This window comes from Syngnathus scovelli, chromosome 5 (genome assembly GCF_024217435.2).
Source record: "Syngnathus scovelli strain Florida chromosome 5, RoL_Ssco_1.2, whole genome shotgun sequence".
NCBI classification, from domain to species: domain Eukaryota; kingdom Metazoa; phylum Chordata; class Actinopteri; order Syngnathiformes; family Syngnathidae; genus Syngnathus; species Syngnathus scovelli.
Window position 1 is genome coordinate 15,043,243 of NC_090851.1, and position 26,727 is coordinate 15,069,969.

Below are 26,727 nucleotides of genomic sequence, written 5' to 3' on the forward strand. Positions count from 1 at the left end.
GGGCAAATGAGAGGAAAATTGAAAGATAAGGAAGACGAAGAAAAGATAAAAAAGAACTTGCTGTTGCACAGGCAGGAAGATGATGAGACAGTGTCAGGGCGGGCTCGGTTGAAGGCCGGGGCTGACAATGCGATGAATGAGGATGAGAAAAATGATCAAATTATAAAGACGGAGATTGCAGCACGCCAAAGCGAACCAATTTTTCCGTCTCTGTACCCCAAATTACCAAACACAGATCATCCTCCTGAGTATAGTGATTCTACTCGTGGTATGTTGACGCGGAGCCGTGCTAAGTTGGGTCCCTCGGCTGACGCATACCCGATGATTGAAGTGGCCAATCCTCATGATGATGGAGGACCCACCATTTTAGTATACAGAACATGGACCCAAGCTGATATAAAATCACCAATTGAGGGCATAGCGTTGCCCACTGAAGATGTTGATCAATACTGTATCGACATGAAACAACTCATTGCTTCCTATAATTTGAGAGGCGATGAAGTACAACAGGCTTTCATGGCATCTTTAACCAAACATAGGGCAAGCGTTAAAGGCACCTGGAACCCCTTTGATTCCCGGGGCCGTCCATTGGAATGTAACGGGGTGCCATTACAAACAGAAATTGACCAACTATTGGGCAGGATAAAAATAAAATTCGAACGTAGAGCAAATTACACAGACATTGGCCGAACCAAACAAAAAGAAGATGAGTTGTTTGAAGACTTTAGACACAGACTAGAAAGAGTGTTCAAAGCCAATAGTGGCTTGGAGCATGGAACTGATGTTTATGACCAACAACTCAAAAATGCTCTACATGCAAATTCGCGACCAGCAATCCAAAACTGGATCACTAAACATATGATCACTTTCCCGACATCTACCTTGCCACAGTTCATTGATCATGCTATACACGCCGAAAAAGTTGTCAATTCAAAAAGAGCAAAAGAGAAAGGGAAAACAGGCACCATTTTTTTGGTCAATGGAGAGCAGTCTGAAATGTTCTATCAAAATAAGACCTTCGAACCACGCCTAGGGGGGCGTGGTCGTAACAAATTTCGTGGCAAAGGTAGCGGCGGGTATAGTCGTGATTCTCCCAATTATAAAACAAATGACCAGCCCGCCTCAGGTCAGTCAAAACGATACAATGCTGAACCTCCTATTTGCTGGTCATGTGGGAAAAAAGGCCATATAGCAAGAAACTGCCCAGGCAAGGGCGAGAGTAAACCTCCCTTATGACTAGCCGACAGTCAAACTACAGTTGAAACAACTGCCTGGCCAACAGCTCCCCCTGTTGATGTAGATTTGAACATTCAAGATTTGTTGATGAACAATATTGAGAAGCCGGTGATAACTCTAATGGTAAACGGGACTCCAATAACTTTTTTGTGTGACTCAGGGGCATGTGTGACCACATGTCGTGACATACCTCCAGATGTGCAAAAAAGCGGTAAAACTTTTTGGGTGAGAGCAGCAAATGGGCTGGCAACCCCAGTTCCCCAGTCTCAACCAGTTTGGATACGGGACCCAGAAGGGGGAAGTTGTTGCATTCCCATTTTGCTGATGCCCGGTTGCCCTATTAATTTGCTAGGTAGAGATGCTCTCACTGCCCTTGGGCTTTCCCTTGTGTCTCTTAACGATCAAATTGTTGTCAAAAGGCGACACCAGTTACAGATTTTTGGTCAATTTCACTGCTACTACTTTTATTCATTGGATTTGGCTGATGCAGAAGTGATGGAATTTGGTTCCCCTCTTTTGGCCCATGTGGCCACCCTTTTGCGCTGCCCTGAACAGGCAATGGAAGCCAATGAACTACACATAACTATGTGGCATAAAGACACGCCTGGTCCTGATCACAACTACGAGAACATGCTTGAGGCTGCTACACCTGCCACCTTGACGACATCTTTCCTTCTGCATGATGGTGAGAGCCGTGCTTGTGTAGTCATACAAACGGCTCCCCCTGCTGTGCAGAAGTTACACGTGTCTCCCACTCCGCTCCACATCTCTCTCTACAGGCCTCACACCGCAACGTGGCAAAGTTTAGGATTTATGGCTGGTGAGGCCTTGGCAGCTTCTGACTGGACTCAGGTTAATCCTGACTCCTTTTATAGTCCTTCCACCAAGCTCTTCAAACAAAATATGACTCAAGACTTGTCATTCATTAGTGGAATCCACGCTGATCCTGGTGTTGAGCAAACACCCTCATTTTGAGATTATGTGTTGACGTCTGATGACGAGCACATCCTCGCTGAGGTCCCAAGTCATCTTTGGTCTACGGGTCCTTCTGACGTTGGTTTAGTGAAAGGTGCGCTTCCTGTTGTCATAAGACCTCGAACTGAATACCGCCCTTGTGTGAGGCAGTATCCTTTAAAACCTGATGCTTTACAGGGTATTGCACCTGTTATTTCTGATTTGCTAAAAGCAGGTGTCATTGTTCCTTGCCCTGATTCTCCTTGCAATACTCCAATTTTCCCTGTAAAGAAGGCGCCCCCTTCTGTGGGGTGGAGAATGGTGCAGGACTTGCAAGCTGTAAACAATGCTGTTATTCAGAGAGCACCTTGTGTCCCTGACCCGCATACCTTGTTGAATTCATTGACACCTGATGCGAAAATCTTTACAGTGATTGACATTAGCAATGCTTTTTTCTCTGTCCCTATTGCAGAAGAGAGTCAGTTTTGGTTTGCATTTACATATGCTGGCTCAAGGTACAAGGTTACCTACCACAAGGGTACTGTGAAAGCCCGACAATTTACTCGCAGGTGATGGCAGCCAGCATGGCTAAATTTGTCCCGCCAATGGGAAGTCAAATCTTGCTCTATGTTGATGACATTTTAATAGCATCTCCTGATTTTGCCTCTTGCCAGAAAGACACACTCGCAGTGCTGCATCACTTGGCAAGTGAAGGCCACAAGGTCAGCAAGGACAAGCTTCAACTGTGGTCCACTGAAATTAAGTATTTAGGCCACAATCTAAGTTCCCAAGGTCGATCTATAGTTGAGAGCAGAAAGGCCTCTATTTTGCAAGCTCCTAAGCCACTCACAAAGAAACAAATGATGTCTTTTTTGGGTCTCACAGGTTATTGTAGAAGCTGGATACTTGATTATGCCCAAATTGTTGCTCCTCTGTCCAAATTGATGTATGTGGAAAACATCTCAATGTCCACTCACTTAAAATGGACTCCTGAAGCTGAGGAGGCTTTTGTGTTGATCAAACAGACTTTGGTATCCAGCTCCACTCTAGCCTTACCCAACTATGATAAGGCATTTGTCCAAACTGTTGACTGCAAAGGTCATTACATGACCACTGTTTTACTCCAATCACATGGCTCAAAGTTGCGACCTATTGCTTTTTATTCCTCTAAACTGGACAGTGTTGCATGTGCTCTCCCACCATGCGTGAGGGCCGTGGTGGCGGCCTCCATGGCTGTGGAGAGCAGTGCTGGTGTTGTGTTGTTTCATCCTTTAACACTGAAAGTTCCTCATGCTGTCTCGGCCCTTCTGCTACAGACTAATATGACTTTTCTGTCGCCTGCACGTCATCTTTCTTGCATGGCTACGTTACTGTCTCAGCCGCACCTGACCGTTGAAAGATGCACGACACTCAATCCTGCCACTCTCATTCCCCTTCCTGACGACGGTGAATTCCATGATTGTGTCGATGCTGCCCAACAGATTGCAAAGGCTCGGCCTGACTTGAAAGATACGCCTCTGCCAGATGGTGATGTGGTTTTTGTTGATGGGTCTTCTAAGAAAAATGAATCTGGAGTGACCCTTACTGGGTATGCCATTGTTACTGCCGACGAAGTCTTGGAGGCTGCTAAACTGCCATCCTATATGTCAGCACAGGCCGCTGAGCTCATTGCTTTGACTGGGGCCTGCAAATTGTTTGCAAACAAGTCCGTCACTATCTGGACTGATAGTCAGTATGCTTTTGCTACAGTGCACGTTTTTGCTCAGCAGTGGAGCAACCGTGGCATGATAACTTCTACAGGGAAGCCCGTCACCCATTCCACATTACTAACTCAACTTTTGGACGCTGTCCAGCTACCTTTAAAGGTGGCTGTTTGCAAATGTGCTGCTCACACTGCAAGATCTGATCCTGTTTCTCTTGGTAATGCTTTTGCTGACAAATCCGCTAAGGCCGCTGCAGAAGGCCTGCTCCATGTCCTCTCGTCTCTCACTGATCATGATTCGATGTCACACATCTCCCCTGATGTGTTGCTTGACATGCAGTCTCAGAGCCCCTCCCAGGAACGACTCTCTTGGGAAAAACGGGGTGCAACTAAAAACACTGATGGTCTTTTTGTGTGACCTTTGGGCAAACCTATCTTGCCTCGTAACTTGTTCAAATGGGCTGCTATTTCGAGTCATGGGGTCACCCATGTCTCGACGGGGGGTATGGTGAAACAAGTTGAAGCTATTTATACAACATACGGCTTTGCAGCTTTCTCACAACAATTTTGCAGAGCCTGTCTGATCTGTGCTAAACACAACCCACAAGGCAATTTAAGACCTCAGAGAGGGAAATACCCGACTCCATTGTATCCGTTTCAGACAATACATATGGATTATATTCAATTACATAAATGTGAAGGGAAAGAATATTGTTTGGTCATAATAGACGCATTTTCTAAATGGGTAGAAACATTTCCTACCAAACATGCTGATGCACTCACAGTGGCAAAAGCCTTATGCAAAGACATCATTCCAAGGTACGGTATTCCAGAAAAAATTTACAGCGACAATGGTCCACACTTTGTAAATCAAATAGTGCATAACATTGGGAGAATGTTCCACATAAATTTAAAGAACCATTGTTCTTATCATCCACAATCAGCTGGCCTTGTTGAGAGATCTAACGCGACTATAAAAAACAGATTAAAGAAATGTATGGAGGAAACCAAACGACCATGAACTCAGTGCTTAGACCTGGTCAAAATGTACATAAATATTACAAGTACAACAGGGCTAACTCCCTATGAAACTATGTTTGGAAGACCTTACCGGCTTCCTCAGTTCAAGAACACATGGGAGATCCCCGAGGAAGCCACATTAGCTGATTACATGAGAAAAATGTTGGAACGTCAAAAGAATCCAACCAATAACACTGATGATGAACCCATTTCTCCGCAGGAAGACCCCAAAGTGGTACCGGGAGACTGGGTTTTGATCAAGAGTATCAAGAGGAAGAATTGGCATTCACCCAAGTGGGAAGGTCCCTTTTTGGTACTACTCACGACACCTAATGCTTTGAAAATAGCCGAACGCAACACATGGATTCATTTATCTCATTGTAAAAAGGTGATCTCCGCAGACCCAACCTAAGTACGGAAGGTGAGCAAAGTCTGGTAATAGTGCCTGATCCTGGTGCCAAGATCCAGGGTTGACACGAAAGCTAGCAGAAGCCAATTTCCAAGACACCAACCCGAAGCTCAGGGTGTTGACTCTGAGGAGATCCAAAAACATGAGCATTAGAGAGTCATTTGGTGAGTGCTTTAATTGGGCTGTAGCCTGCACAAAGTCTACCATGCGCTTTTGGTTGCTTTTGCTGATTTGTGTTACCATTATATTTTTTTGGGGGGTTATTTTATTCGTATGGATAGAGTACCATGAGCCTCGAACATTCTTCTCTCAGGCAACTACCAACACTGATTCTAATCAATATGGCTCATGGGAAAAAATTGCTAGACATAAGCGCAACACAAAATCCCCTTTCGATCATGTTGTTTGTACACCAGAAACCGTCCGCGTTCCAACTTGCGTACCATGGCTTTTGTCTTGGACTTACAATAACTCATTAATGTTTACTGTGGCTCCTAATACATCTTCTTCTATTATTTTACCAATGAAAAGTTTGAAAGGTTTCGAAATGGTCACCCCACTACTGGGGATAAATGGCTCGGATATTGGTGGTATTTAACTGGTCACCCAGTTAGCACCGACTGGGGCACCCTTGTCACCACACAAACGCAAGATTTTTGGCCCTCTGGTTCCAGTGAAGAGGCTGTGTTCTTTGCTAAACGAGTAACTTTGAAAAATCAGGGCACAAGCCTCCTTTTGACTCTTACACTCCCTGATGGTCAAATTCGTCCTCCAAATGCCACTTTGTTTAACACTTCTTGTTGGGGTTTTCAACTGTGGGCTTGGTCCTCTGGAATTGATCCCCACTTTCCTATTGCTATTTGCATTAACAAAACAATGTCGATCGCAGACCGTCCCCTTACAAATAATTACACCTTGTCAGCAGGAGCAAAAATCACAAGTATGCCCCTCACTGATATAGACAGCTATTTTGTAGCCTCCACAGGAATAAGCGGTCAAACCAACAACTGGCTTCTTATGGCTGAGCAAGCCGCAAAAATGGCTAACACCAGTTGCATTGCATGTATGGGTCCAAGACCTCTTTTGAAAATCATACCTGCAAATATAGTTCCTAAGTGTGCTGTTGTTTTAATGTTAAACTCATCCATTTCACCCACTCATGATTGTTTTAAATGGGATAAGGTTTACCCTGTTGCCTCTATGACAAAATATAAACCCCTTTTTTCGTCCGATGTAGCTAAGGGTAATTTTACATGCATTAGATTACCTGGTACTGGTGAGAAGCTCGGCGCCCTACCTACTCCATGGTGTGAGTCCATGACCAATGTCACTGCCCCTTTTTTGCCCATTGCTCGTAGTGATATTTGGTTTTGGTGTAATAGTAACAAACTTTATGATAGGTTACCTTTAAACAGCTCTGGAATTTGCGCTTTGGTAACCCTATTGTTTCCTGTTCATTTGATACCAATGTCCTCTTATGATCTAACATCTTTTGCTAAGTCCGTAGTGCCCAAATACTGGCCGAGAACGAAGCGAAACGCCGAATGGCAGGGCGCAGCTAATCCAACTTACATAGATGCCATTGGTGTTCCTAGAGGAGTACCAGATGAGTATAAGCTGGTGAATCAGATAGCAGCTGGTTTTGAATCCGCCCTGTGTTGGTGGTGTACTCTTAACAAAAATGTTGACAGGATTAACTACATCCACTACAACGTGCAGAGGCTTGGAAACTGGACCGAGGCGGGTTTCAAGGCGGTCCACTCCCAACTGGCCGCTACTTCCCTCATGGCTTTCCAGAATCGAATGGCCCTTGACATGCTACTCTCAAAAGAGGGCGGTGTCTGCGCCATGTTTGGTGAGCAATGTTGCACATTTATTCCAAATAATACTGCAGCCGACGGAAGCCTGTCCCGGGCCCTTGAGGGTCTGAGGACCTTGAATGGGAGGATGAAGGAACACAGTGGGGTGAACACGGAGGTTTGGACCGACTGGTTGAACGTGTTCGGAAAGTACCGCACCCTGGTTTCCTCGGTCCTGGTCTCCATTGCCGTTTTCTCTGCCATTTTAACCCTGTGTGGATGTTGCTGCATTCCTTGTCTCCGATCCTTAATTATTAAGCTAATTACAACTGCTATCTCTCCACCAGCTGAGACTTTTCCGTTACTCCAAAGGGATGACCTTTCGATTGACGGGAGTTCTTTCTCTAGTGACGACTCTGTCAGCGAATCCATTGTGGTAAACCTGTCCGATTTGTTTCGTGACTCTGGCTTTGACGATTAAGACTCAATTTCCTCCCAAGTGTAAGTTAGTTCTTGCGAAATGTGATCCCTTGGCTGAAAATCTTTTGAAGTGGCCATATGGGTGATAAGTTAGTCCCCGAGAACTTATGATAAACAGGGGGGAATTGTTAGAAAAATTGTATATATGTTATCATGCGTTCTCTAATGAGTACTTATTCACAATATTACTGTTAAGTATGCTTGCTGCTTTGCCTTGCTTATTCTTATCTTGTACAACAGAACAGAAGGATTACGGCTGGGTCAGGGGCGAGATGACGGTTGTGTCAAACAAGATGCTGCTGACAGCTCAGCGTCCACCAGAACAGATCGTGAAAACAACACGTCAAACAATGCGTCATGAACCTTCTGATCTTTGTTAAAGAACGACACTTTCTCTTTTTATCTCTCAGAATATCGCTTAAACTGTTTTGCTGATATAGCCATATCTGCACGCAACACTTTGTGCGTTACTTTTTGTTTCTTACGAGACGAAGCCACAATCTCTTTCCCCCCCCCCCCTTAAGGGCTAATCGTCTCACACTGTGGGTAGGGCATTCCAAATAAAAAGAGCGAGGAGTGTAAAACAGATTTTTAGTGTAGTCGGATTGCTGTAAGTCTGATTGCACTCCTCGCGAGAAAAGACTCAATATTCTGCCTCACTTGTTTTTTGTCTGCTGACCCTTTTCTCTTATTCAGATATTCAGTTAGCACTTTGAACCTAACATGGTGTTACAACTCTCCTCGTGTTACAAGCATACCCGGTCTCCCCTAAGTCTTATTCCTGTCAACAGTCTGATGAGATGCTTCAGAAATATGTCTCGTTGTTAGGTTACGGATTCTAGTTATTGATCTGACTCCAAATTGCGATCAACACTTAACACATAAATTGCTATGTCCTAATCCACACACTGGCGCACCTAACAATTTTGCGAGTTCGTTCTGTCAAAGAGAAGACCAGTAGATCAATCAGACCAAATTTACCAATTGTTTATTCCTGACAAAGCGCACTAATACAGGCCTGGGTCCCGGGTCCCTCACACTAAAACTCGTGCGTTTTTGTGACCACCAAAAGACGACACATTCTTCCAGGTTGCCCAGTTTTAAAGAAACACAATATGAATATTAAAGCATGCAAAATATTGTGAGATGATTGGTCGACGGCCATCTCCTCCCCGCGTCGGCGCTATCGCTGAGGTCAGGTGGTTGGAATTTCCCGCGAAGCCCGAGCCACATAGACGTGCTGTTGTTCTCATTCTTCAACGACCTTGAGATGTTCTCGTCCGGTACTCCCTGTCTGGGCCTATACACAACACTTCAACGAAAGCAAGTTCATGCAGTTTGCCTGCACATTCTTCGCCAACCACCAATCCACACGAGCACTCCAATACTAGATATTATATTAATATGATTATAAGTTTAACACAACCTTAAAAATATGTTTGCAAACTGCCGAAAGCACATTTTCCTTTACTCGTCCAGCTTGCACCTGCAAAAAGATTTTCTCCAGGGCATCGTTAAACTGCACTTATGCAAGCTGTCCTCATACTGAAGAGAAAGCGTTCTTCTGTTTGAACAATAATTTATACAAAGTCACTTCAGCATCATCATGTGCCAGATGTGCCTACCTTACAGAATAATTATTATTTATATTATTTAGTAAGAGCGTTGTTGAGCCACAGGAGTCATTAGGATAGTTATATTTGCCAGATGAAAACAGATGCTTCATAGTCATTAATTTACATCCTCACAGAGGATTTATCTCAGAGTGGAATATAGTTTTATCAAAATCAACTTTATTCAGGTTTTGACAGTAAGGAAATAACATTTATACAAAAATAAATAAACTCCTATAAATAATATACATTCAAATGTGATTGGATATCAACAGTAGACTTTACACAGACTTGCTGTTATAAAACCTAAACATATTTGTCCATATACCCTCTGATTTTACACTGCATTGTATCCACGTCCTGCCTCTTTTTTCCAAACTCTTTTCTCAACATTGTTGGGCTTTTATGCCGTTGCTTTGACACGTGAGTTCTGGAACTCTGGTGCAGTTCCTTTCTTGAAGATCTGCTGCACATTATATTCACTCTGCTTTTCTTTTCCTTTCGATGCACTCCATCTTCCGGTTCTCAGCTTTGTTTATCCTTGAAAAAGTGACGAGGGGAAAGTTGGGTATTGGCCAACGCACTAATACAAAACATCTGCAGGCGTTTAGTGTGCCTTTGTTTTCCCAGCTCCTTGTGAAATCTGTGTGTGTGTGCGTGCGTGCGTGCGTTTGTGTGTGTGTGTGTGTGTGTGTGTGTGTGTGTGTGTGTCTGTCTGTCTGTCTGTGTGTGTGTGCGTGCGTGCGTGCGTGCGTGCGTGCGTGCGTGCGTGCGTGCGTGCGTGCGTGCGTGCGTGCGTGCGTGTGTGTGTGTGTGCGTGCGTGCTGTTTCTGGAAGATTCTTTTGGGATCTCAGAAGCATTTTCTTTTTAAGAGGCTCAGATGATATCATGTGTGGAATGTGCATCCATCAAAAGTTAAGACTAAAGTTAGAGTTACTATGTGCATCGTCTTACCTGTCCCAGCACCTAAAAAAAGCTCTGGCCAGCTTTCCCTCTGTGTTTATGCAGATTCTTTCAGTGCCATTGTCTGGCCTGTTGATAGTGACACTGGGGAAAAAAACACAAAGTAAAACTGGAATCAAAGTCAGCACAGCACAACTAACAAGAGGGCTCAAGCTTCAGATATTCACTTACATCAGTTCTGTTTTATCACATCCGGGTCTCTTTTCAAGTACTTGGAAATCGGACATATTGCCTTTGATGAATTTGATTGTGTTGTGACATGAGCAACGACCAGGAAAGTCGTGAGCTGAAATAAAGATTAAGAGGACATTAGCAAAAAACAAAAAACAACAATAGCCAAGCTTATTTTCACACTTTAACTCACCTCGATAGGGATGTATGCAAAATCCAGCCACAACAACCAGCAGAAGTGCAAAGCTGTTCACAGCCAAAGCCATGTTTCTGTATCAATATCCTCACAAGAGCTCAAATTGTCGAGAAAGGACTGGAAGGCTTCTGACAATCTCCTCCTGTTTTATACTGAGCAGTGAGTGGGTTTTTCCCGGAGCCCATGCTTTTTCCCATCAAACCGAACCGAAAGCATGCACTGGAATTTCCACACTCCCCATGGAGACACACACTGGAATATGGCCAGCAAGAAGCGAAAGTGAGTTGTCAGATGAAGTGGAGCAATAGTTTTTGGCAAAAAAAAGCTCGTTTCACAAGTTTCCTTTTCACTTCTAGTCAAATGCAACTTCCAGTAAAATGGGAAAAAATGGTGCCCTCCTAGATATCTAGCTAAAACATATTGGTTGTGTTCCAATTCAAAGTATTTTGACATATGAAAATAACTAACTTAGCAATGATACATTTGACGGAATACATTGACTTTAGGAACTGCAAAAGTGGCAGTACAAAAATGTACTGCTACACTAAAGTAATACTTAAAGTAAAAGCTACTGATTTATACTGCAGGATTTTTTTTCAATGTAAAGATTTCTTGTTCTTTTTTGTTTTTAGGGGGCTGCAAATTTTGGGTTAAATTCATTTATTGCAATGCATATGTAATAACCATCAATTACTATATACGTATGCAGAAGCAATTTACCGTATTTGCCGGTGTATAGGTCGACTCGGTGTATAAGTCGACCCCCTAAAATTCGACGGAAATTTACGATTTTATGATATATCCTTTGTATAAGTCGAGCTCAATTGTTGCATTATATTAAACTTCAAAATTCAATATGTGAAATTTATTGACGAAATCTGTTCAAATTCCGAGAGGCCGTGCGCATGCGGCTGTTTATAAGCACCGCGCAGGAGATCGCGGAGCCTCATTCGACTTCCAGCGGCCGGCGAGCTCGCGCACGCCGCCCGGCACCAACGGGAGGCCGGAAATAGCTCCAAGCCGAGCGGATCGGCACTTTATAAGCACCGCGGAGCCTCATTCGACTTCCAGAATTTGATAGAATGTATAAAGTGAACAGATTTGCCGCATTGGAAATTAAAAATGGACACCGATTACTAAGAATAAAGCTGAAATGAAATGCCAGTTTATTGATCGGGTCCCGCACGAAGCCAAACTGGCGGCGCCATTACTGTGACGTCACAAGTTGTACATCTGGATGTCAACAAACCCAAACAACATGGCAGATGATAGCGACAGCTCCGTTTCTAGCGGCAATATTAGCATCATTTTATCCGATTCAGAAACCTCTTTTGACGCAGAATATGATGAATCTAGCAGTTCACTTGGGCTGAGCTGAGCACATTTTCTGAATTGTGCCCCTCCCGTCACTCTGGTTAGGTTGGCATAGTAAAAAGAGTAGAGTGCCGAGTTGACCACTGCGCATGGAGAAATGAACATCTGCAGCGTTTGGTTTAGGTTTTAGGCGCATTTTTAATTTTATTTCTTAAATCGCATTTTTTCGACGAGCTGAGCACGTTTTCTGAATTGTGCCCCTCCCGTCACGCTTCGACATACTTTTCAAAGTCAAAGTCTCCTTTATTGTCAATTCCTCCGCATGTCAAGACACACAAAGAGATCGAAATTACGTTTCTCACTATCCCAGGGTGACAAGACAGAGTTCACAACGCACATACAAGTAAACAACACAGGAAAATTAAAACAAGAAGATGAATAAATAAGAGTGATAGCACGCTAGCCGCTCCCGATGCACAGCAGAGTCCGGAAAGATGACAGTCAACCAGGCCACTGTGAACACGAGCACACAGCAGGCACGCACTGTCCGGTTCGTGGATCCTATCAGGCGAACTCAACCCATCTTGTCGTCCCGCGAACGAACGTACGCCAGGATAATGGAAGGCACGGCTAGGCGAGCTGGGTTGGCCGCAAACCTGGCCCGACGTCTCCGCGCTGGCCCCTCTTCTCTTTTTGTTTACATTCACTGAAGCTAAACGCGTACAACTTGAGACATCATGAGACGTCACTTCCGGCTGGCGGCTCGGTGCAGTCAAACTCGTCTGTGCGGCAAATTTAAATTATATTTTTCAGAGCAACAGCTTCCTTTTCGTTGTTTCGAGCGTCAATTTATATTTATAAGCCCATAAGCTAACTAAAACCGATTTATACATATACCGGTGTCTCTAGCCCTTTAAAAAATGAAATTAAAAGAAAAGGAACCTAGCTTCTAAAGATGGAAATTGACAAACAGAAAAGTGTGTTCTTCATGTTTTTATTGAAACAAGCAGGTACTGTCAGTTTACCAAAAGCACACAACAGCACACAAACTGATTATGTGTCGATGCAATACAATCAGATTGACACAACATGAAATCTCAAGATTCAACCGATTAGCCACGCATGCGCCTTGCGCTAACTGACCGTCAATCCTTTTTACAATGCGCTCCAGGGCCGGTTCTAGGAATGCACATAAGAGGGGGTCGTCAAACATCTTCAAACGTGACAGACAAAATAGCTTATGTGTGGTACATGACGAAAACAATTGTTAAATACAACCAATTGCTTCTCCATTTGTATGCAGCAACAAAGCCTCAGGTCACTTCAGAATTGGTTATTGTTCCATTAAACGTCACAATGATAGGGTTTGTGGCTCAGCCACACATAATAACTTTCAATCCAAAATATGGAACACATTTCACACTGACAATTATTTTCTGAGCAGATTGGGACAGAAAAAAACACTCTTGACACCACCCCAGACCACAGCATAATTGCTCAGCAGGAGCTTTCAGACCCCCTCCGTGAGTCGTCACCTTATCGTGGTGGAGGGGTTTGCGTGCCCCTATGATCCTAGGAGCCATGTTGTCGGGGGCTTCATGCCCCTGGTAGGGTCACCCATGGCAAACGGGTCCTAGGTGAGGAGCGTGTTCCAATTACAGGGGAATCACACTCCTCAGCCTTCCCGGTAAGGTCTATTCAGGGGTGCTGGACAGGAGGGTCCGTCGGGAGGTCGAACCTCGGATTCAGGAGGAGCAGTGTGGCTTTCGTCCTGGCCGTGGAACAGTGGACCAGCTCTACACCCTCGGCAGGATCCTCGAGGGTGCATGGGAGTTCGCCCAACCAGTCCACATGTGTTTTGTGGACTTGGAGAAGGCGTTCGACCGTGTCCCTCGGGAGGTTCTGTGGAGGGTGCTTCGCGAGTACGGGGTGCCGAGCCAACTGATAAGGGTGGCTCGGTCCCTGTATCACCGATGCCAGAGTCTGGTCCGCATTTCCGGCAGTAAGTCGGATTCGTTCCCAGTGAGGGTTGGACTCCGCCAAGGCTGCCCTTTGTCACCGATTCTGTTCATAATTTTTATGGACAGAATTTCTAGGCGCAGCCGAGGCATTGAGGGGGTCCGGTTTGGGGACCTCAGCATCGCGTCTCTGCTTTTTGCAGATGATGTGGTACTGTTGGCTTCTTCAGGCCGTGATCTCCAGCTCTCGCTGGAACGGTTCGCAGCCGAGTGTGAAGCGGTCGGGATGAGGGTCAGCACCTCCAAATCCGAGTCCATGGTCCTCGATCGGAAAAGGGTGGAATGCCCTCTCCGGATCGGGGATGAGATCTTGCCCGAAGTGGAGGAGTTCAAGTATCTTGGAGTCTTGTTCACGAGTGAGGGGAGGATGGAGCGCGAGATTGACAGGCGGATCGGTCCGTTGTGGTGAAGAGAGAGCTGAGCCAAAAGGCAAAGCTCTCAATTTACCGGTCGATTTACGCTCCTACCCTCACCTATGGTCACGAGCTATGGGTCGTGACCGAAAGAACGAGATCCCGGATACAAGCGGCCGAAATGAGTTTTCGTCGCAGGATGTCCGGGCTCTCCCTTAGAGATAGGGTGAGAAGCTTGGTCATCCAGGAGAGACTCGGAGTGGAGTCGCTACTCCTCCACGTAGAGAGGAGCCAGATGAGGTGGCTCGGGCATCTTATCAGGATGCCTCCTGGACGCCTCCCTGAGGAGGTGTTCCAGGCATGTCCCACCGGTAGGAGACCCCGGGGACGACCCAGGACGTGCTGGAGAGACTATGTCTCTCAGCTGGCCTGGGAACGCCTTGGGATCCCCCGGGATGTCCCTCCTAAAGCTGCTGCCCCCGCGACCCGATAAGCAGAAGAAGATGGATGGATGGATGGATGGAGCTTTCAGACATCCGAGAATCAATTGGTCAAACAAATATTCAGTAAAATACCAGGTTGACCAATTATGATTCGCTGCTAAAGAATTTAGCTATTTGCCAATTTCTGTACAACAGTCAACACTGTTATTCGCTGAGAAACTCAATTTGCTGTTGAGATGCTGCAATATGGGACCCATGCCTTCTCTAACTGCCTGTTGCCATCAGCACAAGAGAACAGACGTTTTTTTTTTAACAGGCCTCGGTTTCAAACTAAGTAAATTGAGACAAGATCATAGTTTTGTTTTGTTTTGTTTTCAGTATATATCGGGGGCCTTGACTTTTCAGTGTCGATTTTTTTTTAATTTCTGCTGCAAGCCAAAATTAGCTTTAGTTAAGTTTTGTTTTTGGAGAATGCTGTGTTGCACAATGTCAAAGTGTCCATCCAAATATACACCAGGCATGGGGTGGTTGTGCGCTCTGCTCCCTTTCTCTCACGCCACATTGTTGGACGTCTCCTGCACAAATCCTGCCAACACTCGACCACCCCAACACACGGACACACACACGCGCGCACACGCACAAACACACACATGTACGCGCGTGCGCGCGCACACGCTCACACACACGATTGTGGTCACAGTACTTCAGGGAAAGCAAAATTAAAACATGGATAGGAGACCACATGCACAGGATATGGATTCCTAAAAATGTTTATGCTTTTTCCTTCTCTTGCTAAACAAAATTAAGACCAACATAGTACAAGCCCAAAAATGAGTTATTTCAAAAATAATTCTCGGGCGGCTCGGTGGCGCACTGGGTAGCACGTCCGCCTCACAGTTAGGAGGGTGCGGGTTCGATTCCACCTCCGGCCCTCCCTGTGTGGAGTTTGCATGTTCTCCCCGGGCCCGCGTGGGTTTTCTCCGGGCACTCCGGTTTCCTCCCACATTCCAAAAACATGCTTGGTAGGCCGATTGAAGACTCCAAATTGTCCCTAGGTGTGAGTGTGAGTGCGATTGGTTGTCTGTCTCTGTGTGCCCTGCGATTGGCTGGCAACCAGTTCAGGGTGTCCCCCGCCTACTGCCCGATGACGGCTGGGATAGGCTCCAGCACGCCCGCGACCCCCGTGGGGACTAAGCGGCTCAGAAAATGGATGAAATTCTTTGAGTATTGTTGAAACCTCGGGCAAGCTGTACTTCAGTATTTCGGAAAGGGAATCAGATCCGTTTTGAAAAGTGGCTCAATTTGCATGATTGAATCATGAGTTGTATTCCAAAGCAGACTGTGGGGAGGGAATTCTATTGTTAAAGTTAAAACAAGCTCACTCACAGCAGGCTTTCACACAAATTCTGGTTAAAATGCAGCGATAGCTCACATTTTGCCTGCTCAGTTAAAGTGAGAGATTTATCCAGTATGTCCAGAGTCATCAAAGAGGTCCTTGAAGAATTTAGACACGTAGCTCGATTACCTCCAGTGGCTCTGAAACATTTGCGTACCATCAAGTGACGATGACCTCTGAGGGGCCCATGTCGAGGGAAAGGGGCAGGCTGCGAAAGCTCTGTGATGGAGCCCATATCCTCCTCCAGTGTTTTTGAAAAACAAGCCAAGTCTTCATTATCCTCATCACTCTCCTGAATTTCACTTATCGTAGGAAGTCTATCCATAGTTTAGAAGAGACACTTGGGCCTCATTCAGCACTTGGTGAAATCCTGATTAGAAGAAATATTGTTATTATATCTATATGTTGCCTTCAAAACTTGTATTTGTCAGGCGATTTGGTAAAAATCCATGTGGCTATTAGCAAAACAGCACCAATGCTGGTAGCAGCTAAGAAATGCACTCATTTTGCCTCAAATGACATTGCCTCCAACCATCAGTTTTATGACCTGATGCGGCTCGGTGCCGCACTGGGTAGCACGTCCGCCTCACAGTTAGGAGGGTGCGGGTTCGACTCCACCTCTGGCCCTCCCTGTGCGGAGTTTGCATGCTCTCCCCGATCCCGCGTGGGTTTTCTCCGGGCACTCCGGTTTCCTTCCAAGTCCCAAAAACATGCTTGGTAGGCCGATTGATCACTCCAAAATTGTCCCTAGGTGTGAGTGCGAGTGCGAATGGTTGTTTGTCTCTGTGTGCCCTGCGATTGTCTGGCAACCGGTTCAGGGTGTCCCCCGCCTACTGCCCGATGACGGCTGGGATAGGCTCCAGCACGCCCGTGACCCCCGTGGGGACTAAGCGGTTCAGAAAATGGATGGATGGATGGATGCCCATCCCAGCTTATTATGGGCAAGAGACGGGGCATTTTCTGGATCGGTCAGCAGCCAATCGCAACTACTGATCTCACCTTTGTACTTTGGTCAATACAATCTTCTAGTAGCTTAACATATGTATGTTTAACTCACCTTAAACTTAAAAGTATCAGGGAAAACCCCCATACAAGCATTGGGGAGAGCTCTCAATCTTCACCCAAGAACTGAGGACATCTTGACTGTAAGGCAGACATGCTAATTTTTCACCATCATCCCACCTTTTCTAAAAGAAATTAGATCAAGGACGAGCAGATTCGCCAACAGTTTTTACCCTACAGCGGTAGTCACATTAAATGCCGCTAAAAAAAATGATCATGTTTGTGTATGTTCTTCTGTGTGTTTTTCAGCTTGTATTTTTTAACTTTTTATTCTATTTATTGTATTTATTTTATTATGTATCTTTTTTGCACTGATCGGTTGGCACTTTTTAAATTTCGTTGTACATGTGTGACAATGACAATAAAGATCTATTCTATTCTATTATATATCCATCGATCCATCCATTTCCCACCACCCATCCATCCATCCGCTGAACCGCTTCTCCTCATGAGGGTCGCGGGCGAACTGGAGCTGATCCCTGCTGACCTCAGGCAGTATGTGGGGGACACCCTGAACTGATCACCAGCCAATCGCAGGGCACACATAGGCGAACAACCATTTGCACTCACATTCAAACGGCTGCTCGTGCCTGTTTTGGGGATGTGAGGGGGAAAAAAATGGAGCACCGAGAGGCAACCCATGCAGGTACAGGGAGAACATGCAAACTCCACACAGGAAGGCCGAAGCCGGAATTCAACCCAGCACCTCTGAACTGTGTGGGGGACGTGCTCAGCAGTGCTCCACTGTGCCACCTTTCTAAAATTAATTGCTCATAATATAGAATTATTAATGATCATTTAACTGATTCATCAATTATGATGACTGGCAAAAGTCTTTGTCATTTCCTGAAGGATATTCTGGCAGTACCATCCCATTTCCATATGCCATGAGAATGCGCGGTTAAGATAATGGATGGATGTATTAAAAGCTGTCGTATACAAAAGAGTATCACTAGTTTCAAGAGAAAATGAACCCAGCTGAATGTGATGAAGGATAACGGTGCTCTTCTCTATATTGTGTTTTAAAGCAGTTGACGCAAGTTAGGCAAGTTGAGAACTCTTCATGGCTACAATCTCATAGTATTCCTTCATACACATACAACCATAATATAAAAAGCTTCTCTTGTGATTACTTTGTTTCGCTCCGACAGAAATACAACCATGGGAAGAATTAAGATACCAACCTTGTTTCCTTGGTTACCTGTTCATTCAAAATGCCTAGTACAACTAAAGGTACATTTGTTTGGACCAATCTATCAATGACAACAAAAATATAAGAGTTGAATTTAAGAGTTGATCAAAACATTTGAGAAAGACTTTCATGATAATTAAATTAACATCATAAATTCTCAACTTACATAGCTATGACTGCCAAAAATGAGACTTTTAGGCATTCCATGTTTTCTCTTGTGTCAGTTAGTCACTTGATACACTTTAGGTGGGACCAGACATTAAAATAAAACAAGACATTGAAGAAAACATGGTGGTTTCTTAATTTTTTTCCCATGGCTCAGTACTGAATCAGGTTCATGTTTTTACTAACTACCACTTACCTTCAAACTGTAGTGTTATTTTTGTCAAGAATAATAACTAGAAAAAATTGCAGGTGACATTGACAAATTCCATTTTAAAAAGAATCATAACAGATGGTGCAGTGACCTTCTCCAGTAGAATCCAACTGTTTCACCTTTTGATCCAGGTCAGATAACCTGCATGTCAGAATTCCTGTGAAGTTGGCAGTACTTCCTAGTTTCCTGCTAGTTTTGCAAAGTTGCCGGCAGTCTGTGGATGAACACAAGAATGTGATGTAAGATGTTTGCTGTAACTTCTAACTGTCAGTGCATGAACCAAATTACATAAGCATTTCTAATGGATTATCCTAATTAGGCTAGCAGGGACAATCATAGCTTTCAGAAAACCGTAAATAGAACTAAAGATGTGTGGTGTGACTTTTCCTTGAAGCGGGAAAAGAAAAGTGACAATGAAATGCAAGGCAAATATAAATGGTAAATACTAATAATTGGACTGTACTTTCACGGTGCTTTACACTGTACGGTGTTTAAAGAGCTTTACAATACCTCACATTCACCCATACGAATGCACGCACTTACACATGCACATGCACACGCACACACACACACACACACACACACACACACACACACGCACACACGCACGCACGCACACACACACACACACACACACACACACACACTACTGTTTTAACTACAGGGCAACACCTTTTCAAAATGATGCAAAATCCATATTTATTTTAGCACAATACCTGACAGACCGTACTATGTATAGCGAACTCATTAGACCACAGACCTCGTGATAGTTCTTTTATCATAGCAGAGCAGTAAAACATACACAAAAGAAACAGAGCAGGTAAAAGTGAATGGGAGAAGTAAAATTACCAATTCTCTACATACTGTAGGTATTGTTCTGAATAAACATTTAGGCAGGAAGGTAACTGTAAAGAGTGAACACAAACCACAGGAAAATACTAACAAGAATCCACTTCTGATTGCACCAAAGACACTACAGAGGATGATATTGTGATTAGAGAAATATGACATGAAAGAGATCTATGTTCCAGGCCCCAATATGATGCCGGCAGACGCACTGATGTGGACTACGAATCTGTTCCGACTGAGAGACTGAACTCCATAAAGGAAGCTATGATGGAGGAATGAAATCTGCAGAGAGTAATTGGGATGATTCTGTCAGGGTGGCCACAATGGTCTTGTGTTTAGAGGGCAGCCACTCAGGGAAGATGTGTGTACACTCTTTTCATTTAGGAGTAGTCTCAGGAGAGCAATGGAGTGTATCTACTGGCAATAAATGAATTAGTACATCCATCCATCCATAATCTGTACCGCTCGTCCCCACCAAAGTCGCGGGTGTGCTGGAGCCTATCCCAGCTGTCATCAAGCAATAGGCGGGGGATACCCTGAACTGGTTACCAGCCAATCACAGGGCACACAGAGAGGAACAACAATCTGCACTCACACTCATGGGCAATTTGGAGTGCTTAATTGGCCAACCAAGTATGTTTTTGGGATGTGGGAGGAAATCACAGGACCCAGAGAAAACCCACGCAGGCACAGGGAGAACATGCAAACTCCACACAGGGAGGGCCAGAGGTGGAATCAAACCTGCACCCTTCGAACTGTGTGGCAGACATGGTAACCAGTGTGCCACCATGCCGCCTTCAATGAGTACATAAAGACATTTAACGCAAGGGACACACACCTATAGGTCAGTGGATGGACCCCCAATCACCAAAATGAGAGACTACTATATTCGCATATTAGCTGTTCAGTGAACGATGGTGTGTGAAAATAGGATGTTTCACCAGGATATTCCCAGAGCAACTGGAAGGCTGAGTCATTTCTACTTGATAAGACTGAAAGCTACAGTACAGTAAGTTAAATTGGATTGGGGCTTTACAATGTTTTGGTTAGTCCAAAGTATGATTGAAGTAAGCAGGCAAAGAGGAACGTATACCATTTATTTGTGATTACATGTATTGTCATCTTTTATTACCAAATAGATAGTGTAAATATTGTAAGCTTGTGTTTTGTTAAAGTCTAAGATGAATCATGAAGATGTTGAGATATGGTGTTACTAATTATGGCTTAAAAGAAAAGATGAAACAATAGAATGGGTAGCTTTGTCTTCCCAGGGGGAGTGTTGAATTGGAATAAAGTCGAGTGAGCAAATGTGATTTGCTCTAACTGTTCAGTCTGTATAGTCGACAGACGCAACAGAATAAAACAAACATGGCTTAATGCTCGAAAATTTTGATTTAGCATGATATGGGTTCGTATAAGTTCAGACGAGAAGCAGCCACGCTGGCCCTCTCCCGAAAGGCACATACCAGTGAATCCCACCTCCTCCATAAGATCGACACAGAGACACCACGACGCGTGCGCCTAAAGTCACTACGCCCCTTTGCCATGCAAGCCCATGAGCTGCTCAGCACAACATCAGCTGACACTTCCAAGGCCACCTGGGTCAAGACGAGATGGAGAGAACAGTGGAAGTCAGCAGAACTATCTAGGCTGCACCATTACACCAATGACCCCACAGACGTCTCTGGCCAAGACTTGCCCCGGAAGCAGTGGACAACCCTCAACCGCCTGAGGACCGGCTTTGGACGCGATGGAGCAGCAATGAAGAGGTGGGGACTCGTAGATAGTGCCTCCTGTGAGTGTGGGGGCCCAGTCCAGACAGTAGAGCACATAATCAGCAGTTGCCCTTAACACCGGCCACCGAATGGCGAACAAGGCCTGATTGACCTGGACGACGACACGTTGACCTGGCTCGCCTCAACGGAGCTGCAAGTTTGAAGACACACGACGGAAAGAAGAAAGAAGGTTCATATAAGTTGATTATTCTTTTCAGCGAGCTAATCTTTTAAGATGTATGAACTTTTTACCAGTAGAGGGTGCTAACATAAATATACTTAACAAAACACCACTGAAATCAAAGCAATGCTTTGGTACCCTTGGATTGTCCTGGAACGGAATATTTTACTGCCCGTCAATTTTATTTAAAAGGGAAGATGTTTAGATGGATGAATGTGTAATGGAGTGGTTTGGAAAGAAAGAAAGAAAGAAAGAAAGAAAGAAAGAAAGAAAGAAAGAAAGAAAGAAAGAAAGAAAGAAAGAAAGAAAGAAAGAAAGAAAGAAAGAAAGAAAGAAAGAAAGAAAGAAAGAAAGAAAGAAAGAAAGAAAGAAAGAAAGAAAGGAGGGAGGGAGGGAGGGAGGGAGGGAGGGAGGGAGAACAGACGCTCACTCACACGCACTCACACACTCATTCACTCACAACTCACACACATGGACACATACGCGCACACAAACACAGACACACTCACTGTTTCATGTTATATTCACTCACTCATTTTGGCTTTATGAAGCCCACTCTTAGGAGCATTGAATGGCATATTATTCTGCCAGTTGTTTATTTATCAAACATATCTTTGTGGTATCCGCAAAACAATCACAGACTTTGGACATCATGAGACTGATGCATGTTTACGCAGTCATGCTGACAGGCCATCATGACTGCAGATGGTGCGAACTACAAAGGTGAGTCCTTCCAATCGGAGCAGTGCACCACCACAAGCAGGCGGAAGCCGTCTGGGATGCCGACACGTGGCATCTTGTCTTGCTGTCAAGCGGGCACATCTGATGGTGAATGGTCAGCAATGGCGCGCTCGCTCGGTGGAGAGCGAACTGCAGGCGGGAAGAGCGGCCGGCCCCAATGCCTATGCCTTGGTTCCTCAATTGGTAGCCTGTAAAATGCTCACTCCTTGTTGTTGTAGCACCCCCTGGTGCACAAGAACGGTCCACCATTGTCGACCAATATAGCATTTCCACAAATTGGTTTTCTACCCTGTCAAAATGACGTTGTTTGCATTTGGTGCAGGACAACGTGGGATGAGTGACACCATTGTATGGCACTCTTTTGTTGTCTTATCTATTATGGTCTAAGACATTGTAGGCACACTACTATTTGTTGTAAATTGGTAAGTTATAGTTGTTTGTGATATCAGTCCAATACTATTACAATCAGGGCTGCCAGTTTAAACACGTACGACGGGGGTCGCCAAACTTTTTCCTGTGAAGCCCACATAACTTTTCCCTTCTCTGATGGGGGGGTCAGTTTGTAACAAAAAAAGTGTGACGATTGCAGGAGTGCCTAAACGTAAAAATTTATTGTTTTCCAGTAAGCACAAGCAATTAACCCTTTCTGGATTCTTCACAGAACAAAAGTCAGGAAATGAATAACAGATAACAAATTGTAGCATTACTTTTATTTACTTGTCAGTGGTATGACAGTGATATAACAATATAATTCACCAATCCACCAAATCATCCGTAAATCCACTCAATATTAGTTGAAATATTATTATTGCAATTGCAATGAATTTCCACAAGTGTTCTGTACAGTGCATATTGATTAAAGAATTGCACACTATACACTAGCAGCACCATAATATATAATTCCTTAACTTAATATAAACAAATAAAATATTTGAACACAATCTACACCAAATTTCTGTGGTATAACTATGACACAGGAGCAAATGTGTGGGGAAATCATTTAAAACAAAACAAAACAAAACAAAACAAAACAAAACAAAACAAAACAAAACAAAACAAAACAAAACAAAACAAAACAAAACACTGGTCAGAGCCAGTAATAAAAATACCTCGGCTTGAAGTGCACTAACTTGTTGCTGGTTACACAATAGGTTATTGTGCATTTAATGTACAAGTCTCTTTATTGTCTAATCATTCTCGGATTAAATTGTTGCATTCATCTTGAGGGCACTTCAAAACCGGTACCAGGGATCACTGGTTATATTTTTAATAAAAATGTATTTTTATTTTTTTTGGATGATCCATTTCTATCCTTGTTCTGTTATGTAATCAGGTTATGCAGTAAAAAAAAAAAAAAAAAAAAAAAAAAGGTTTCACATGCGACTCTCTTATTTTGCATGTATATACTGGAAACAACTTTGCATGACATTTCCATTTACTAATTACTGTCAACCTGTTACAAGTTTGGTATGACTTATGGTCGACTGTCTAAAAACCAAAAAGTTTCTAAAAGTCAAATTGTTGCCAATCACTCAGTTTACTGACCTTTTAGGCGCGTACTTGATGTTTAATGGCCGTCATTCCCGTGGTACAATAAATATCATTGTTCCTAATTTTAGGATGCATTCAGAAAGAAGCATTGAAAATTCATCCACTATGGCATGTGTGGAATGAAAGCAATTTGTACTTAACATGCCATGAATTAACAAAGAAGCCCCCCCCAAAAAAACACAAACATCACTTTGTACTCCCGCCGTTTAAATAACTGAAAAGGTTAACCTGACCAGGGCTGGCAGTGCAAGCATGCTTAAGCCCCTCCTCATCTGTGGTGTCCCTTCACCTTATTGTTCCTGGCAGGGGTCTTGATAGGCATACTGGCAGATCCGTTCTCCTTTGGCACAGGGGATGAAGATACTGACGAAGACTTGGGAGAAAAAGGTCCTGGCTCTCTATCAATATTTGACTTGAAGGGCCCAGCAGGGGAAAATTTCAGAGGACTTTAAAGAAAATGAAACAAACAAAATTTAAAAAATAACGAATGGAAATAAAGCTAATGACAGAGTTAAACTGCAATGTTATTATTATCGTGTATCCCGTACATGTAACAGATTCTGTATAACAAACAGCAACAACTGATATCTTAGTGCTGATGAGCTAAATAACAACACACCAGTATTCTTGACAACGTGAAAATAATTACCGTCTTATATACGGTTATAGGGACGAGAGAACCTGAAGAAGATGAAGAGACTTGGTAGTAGAAGGGGGAGTTTCACGAATGCGTACTGTGATGTCTTTCATGTCTTTGTAGTCTGTGATCAGTGTTAAGATAGAGTACCATAATTTCCGGACTATGAGTCGCGTTTTTTTTCATAGTTTGGGTGGGGGGGGCGACTTATATTTAGGAGCGACTTATGTTTTTTTTCACAAATTTTTACTTGATCGTTAAGACATCACTTACTTACAAGTATAGTTGACCACTTCCCATGTTATTTTTAGTATAGTTGATGACTTCACATGCTTTTATATCTTTATCTTGAACATATTCAAAACATAAAAAATAGAGAAAACATCCAATAAAGCAATTAACACTTTAAAGCACCATATCCAAGTCCACTGTCTGCTGTATGTACACTTGCTCCATTTTTGCTCCTCTTATATTTATTATTATTTATTATTATTTGTTTATTTATCAATTCAACACTCTTATTTATTCATTGTTTGTGCCTTCTTGTTTTTTTTTTTTTTGTGTTGCTTGTATGCATATGTGTACTATCTCACCGAGGGATAGTGGGAACGTAATTTCAATCTCTTTGTGTGTCTAGGTATATGAAAAAAAATCCACAATAAAGCAGACTTTGACTTTGATAAAACAACCAAATAAACAAAACAAAAAACTACATCTGAAAAAAATTATATTTTCAGACGAAACTGGATGAGGGCGCTCTAAATTTCACCGTTGGCCGTGACTCATCAACTGGGTTGGCTTAAGAAAAATGGCACCAAAAAGAAACTCATATTTTGCAGGTTACAAACTTCAAGTTGTAAAATATGCAGCTGAAAACAGTAATTGAGCAGCAGAAAGAAAGTTTGGAGAACCGTGATGTACCAATGGATTACTATTTCAAGTGACGTCAGTGGCACGGCGCGGCGGTTGTTTACATAAAGGACAAACGTACCCACGTAAGGACTACCGGCATCATTAGCGGTGATCATTTCTAAGTGACACGGAGGACAAAGAGTTTGAAGGAATTAAGGATTTGGAGTGACATAGAAGGTTTGAAAAACTATTATGGCTTTTACGCACGCCCGGTCCTACTCTATTGAGTCGGGGGCCGGCGCTCGGCCGAGTGGCTGTCCGCGAAGGGTGCATGGGGCTCGGACATGGCCATTACGCACGCCCGGTCCTATGCCATGGAGCTCTCGTGTCTGGAAGTCCACGCCGCCACACGCTTGGAAGTTTGTTTTGTTAAATAAAGAGCCGTTTACCAAACCCACGTCTATCCTTGTACTTTGTTAACGCTACAATATAGTTATATACTAGATCTGTGGAATAAATACGAGGCTGACGTCAGGACGCACGCGCGGCGATGTTGACAAAGGACGAGGAATTTGATCGATGGATTTAATGGATTTAAAGTGCACGGATGGTTTGATAATATTGGCTTATATTATAGTTATTTGAAATATAGTTTATCTATCGTTATATGAGCCTGTGGAATATTTTGAAGTGCAAGCGCCCTCAGCCGCGCGCACCCATTGCTGACAAAGAACGATCGATGGATTTAATGAATTGGAGTCACACCAATGATTTTATAAACGTGTTATTCATGTAATCGTTTTCTTTAATAACTCTATATGTTACGTCAGGCCCATCGTCATCTGATGGGGCCGCGGATGGCTGCCACGGTGAGTCGCTCTCTGTTTCTTTGTCTTATTTTGTGTGTTTTCCGTGTCTTCTGCTGTCCATCCCGGATCACTTTTACTAGAGAAGCACTGTTAAACATCGGTCAGTCTTCTTCTGGTATTTTCTCTCCTGTTCTCTCTGATTCAGATTGCTTGTCGGAGATTTTAGCCGGAGCGGCGGTGCTATACAAGCTAGCGCGACGGCGGCGACGCGGAAAACGAGCGGGAGCCCTCGTAAAGCTGAGGCAAAGAGGGTTCCGTTCTGCCCTACCGTTGATTCATCTGGCGAATGTCCGCTCCCTGGCGAACAAGATGGACGAACTGCTGCTCCTCACTTCAAGGAACACGGACTTCAGCAGATCCGCCGCGCTGTGTTTTGTTGAGACGTGGCTTAGCGAACGAACCCCCCACCACGCCATGGAGTTAGCTGGGTTTCGGCTAACGCGTGCAGATCGCAGCGCGGAGCTCTCCGGAAAATCAAAGGGAGGTGGTCTCTGTTTCTACATTAATGAACGTTGGTGTACCGATGTCATGGTGTTGAAAGAGTTTTGCAGCCCTCTCCTAGAAACACTTTTCA

At 43.9% G+C, this 26,727-nt stretch overlaps 1 protein-coding gene across 8 annotated transcripts in view; it reads right to left on the minus strand.

The window, feature by feature from the left end:
* Window positions 1-12,836: 12,836 nt before the first annotated feature.
* LOC125969457 (ribosomal protein S6 kinase beta-2) overlaps window positions 12,837-26,727 on the minus strand; it is a 37,619-nt gene continuing 23,728 nt past the window's right edge. For 2 of the 8 annotated variants that reach the window (XM_049721552.2, XM_049721550.1), the window contains exon 16: window positions 22,940-24,241. In XM_049721552.2, the coding sequence (XP_049577509.1) occupies window positions 24,064-24,241 (178 nt within the window). In that variant the 3' untranslated portion in view covers window positions 22,940-24,063. Of the gene's footprint in view, window positions 18,913-19,379; window positions 21,474-22,939; window positions 24,242-26,727 lie in introns of those variants that run through there. The other 6 variants (XR_011086825.1, XR_007481584.2, XR_007481585.2 and 3 more) reach the window with 6 other exon arrangements.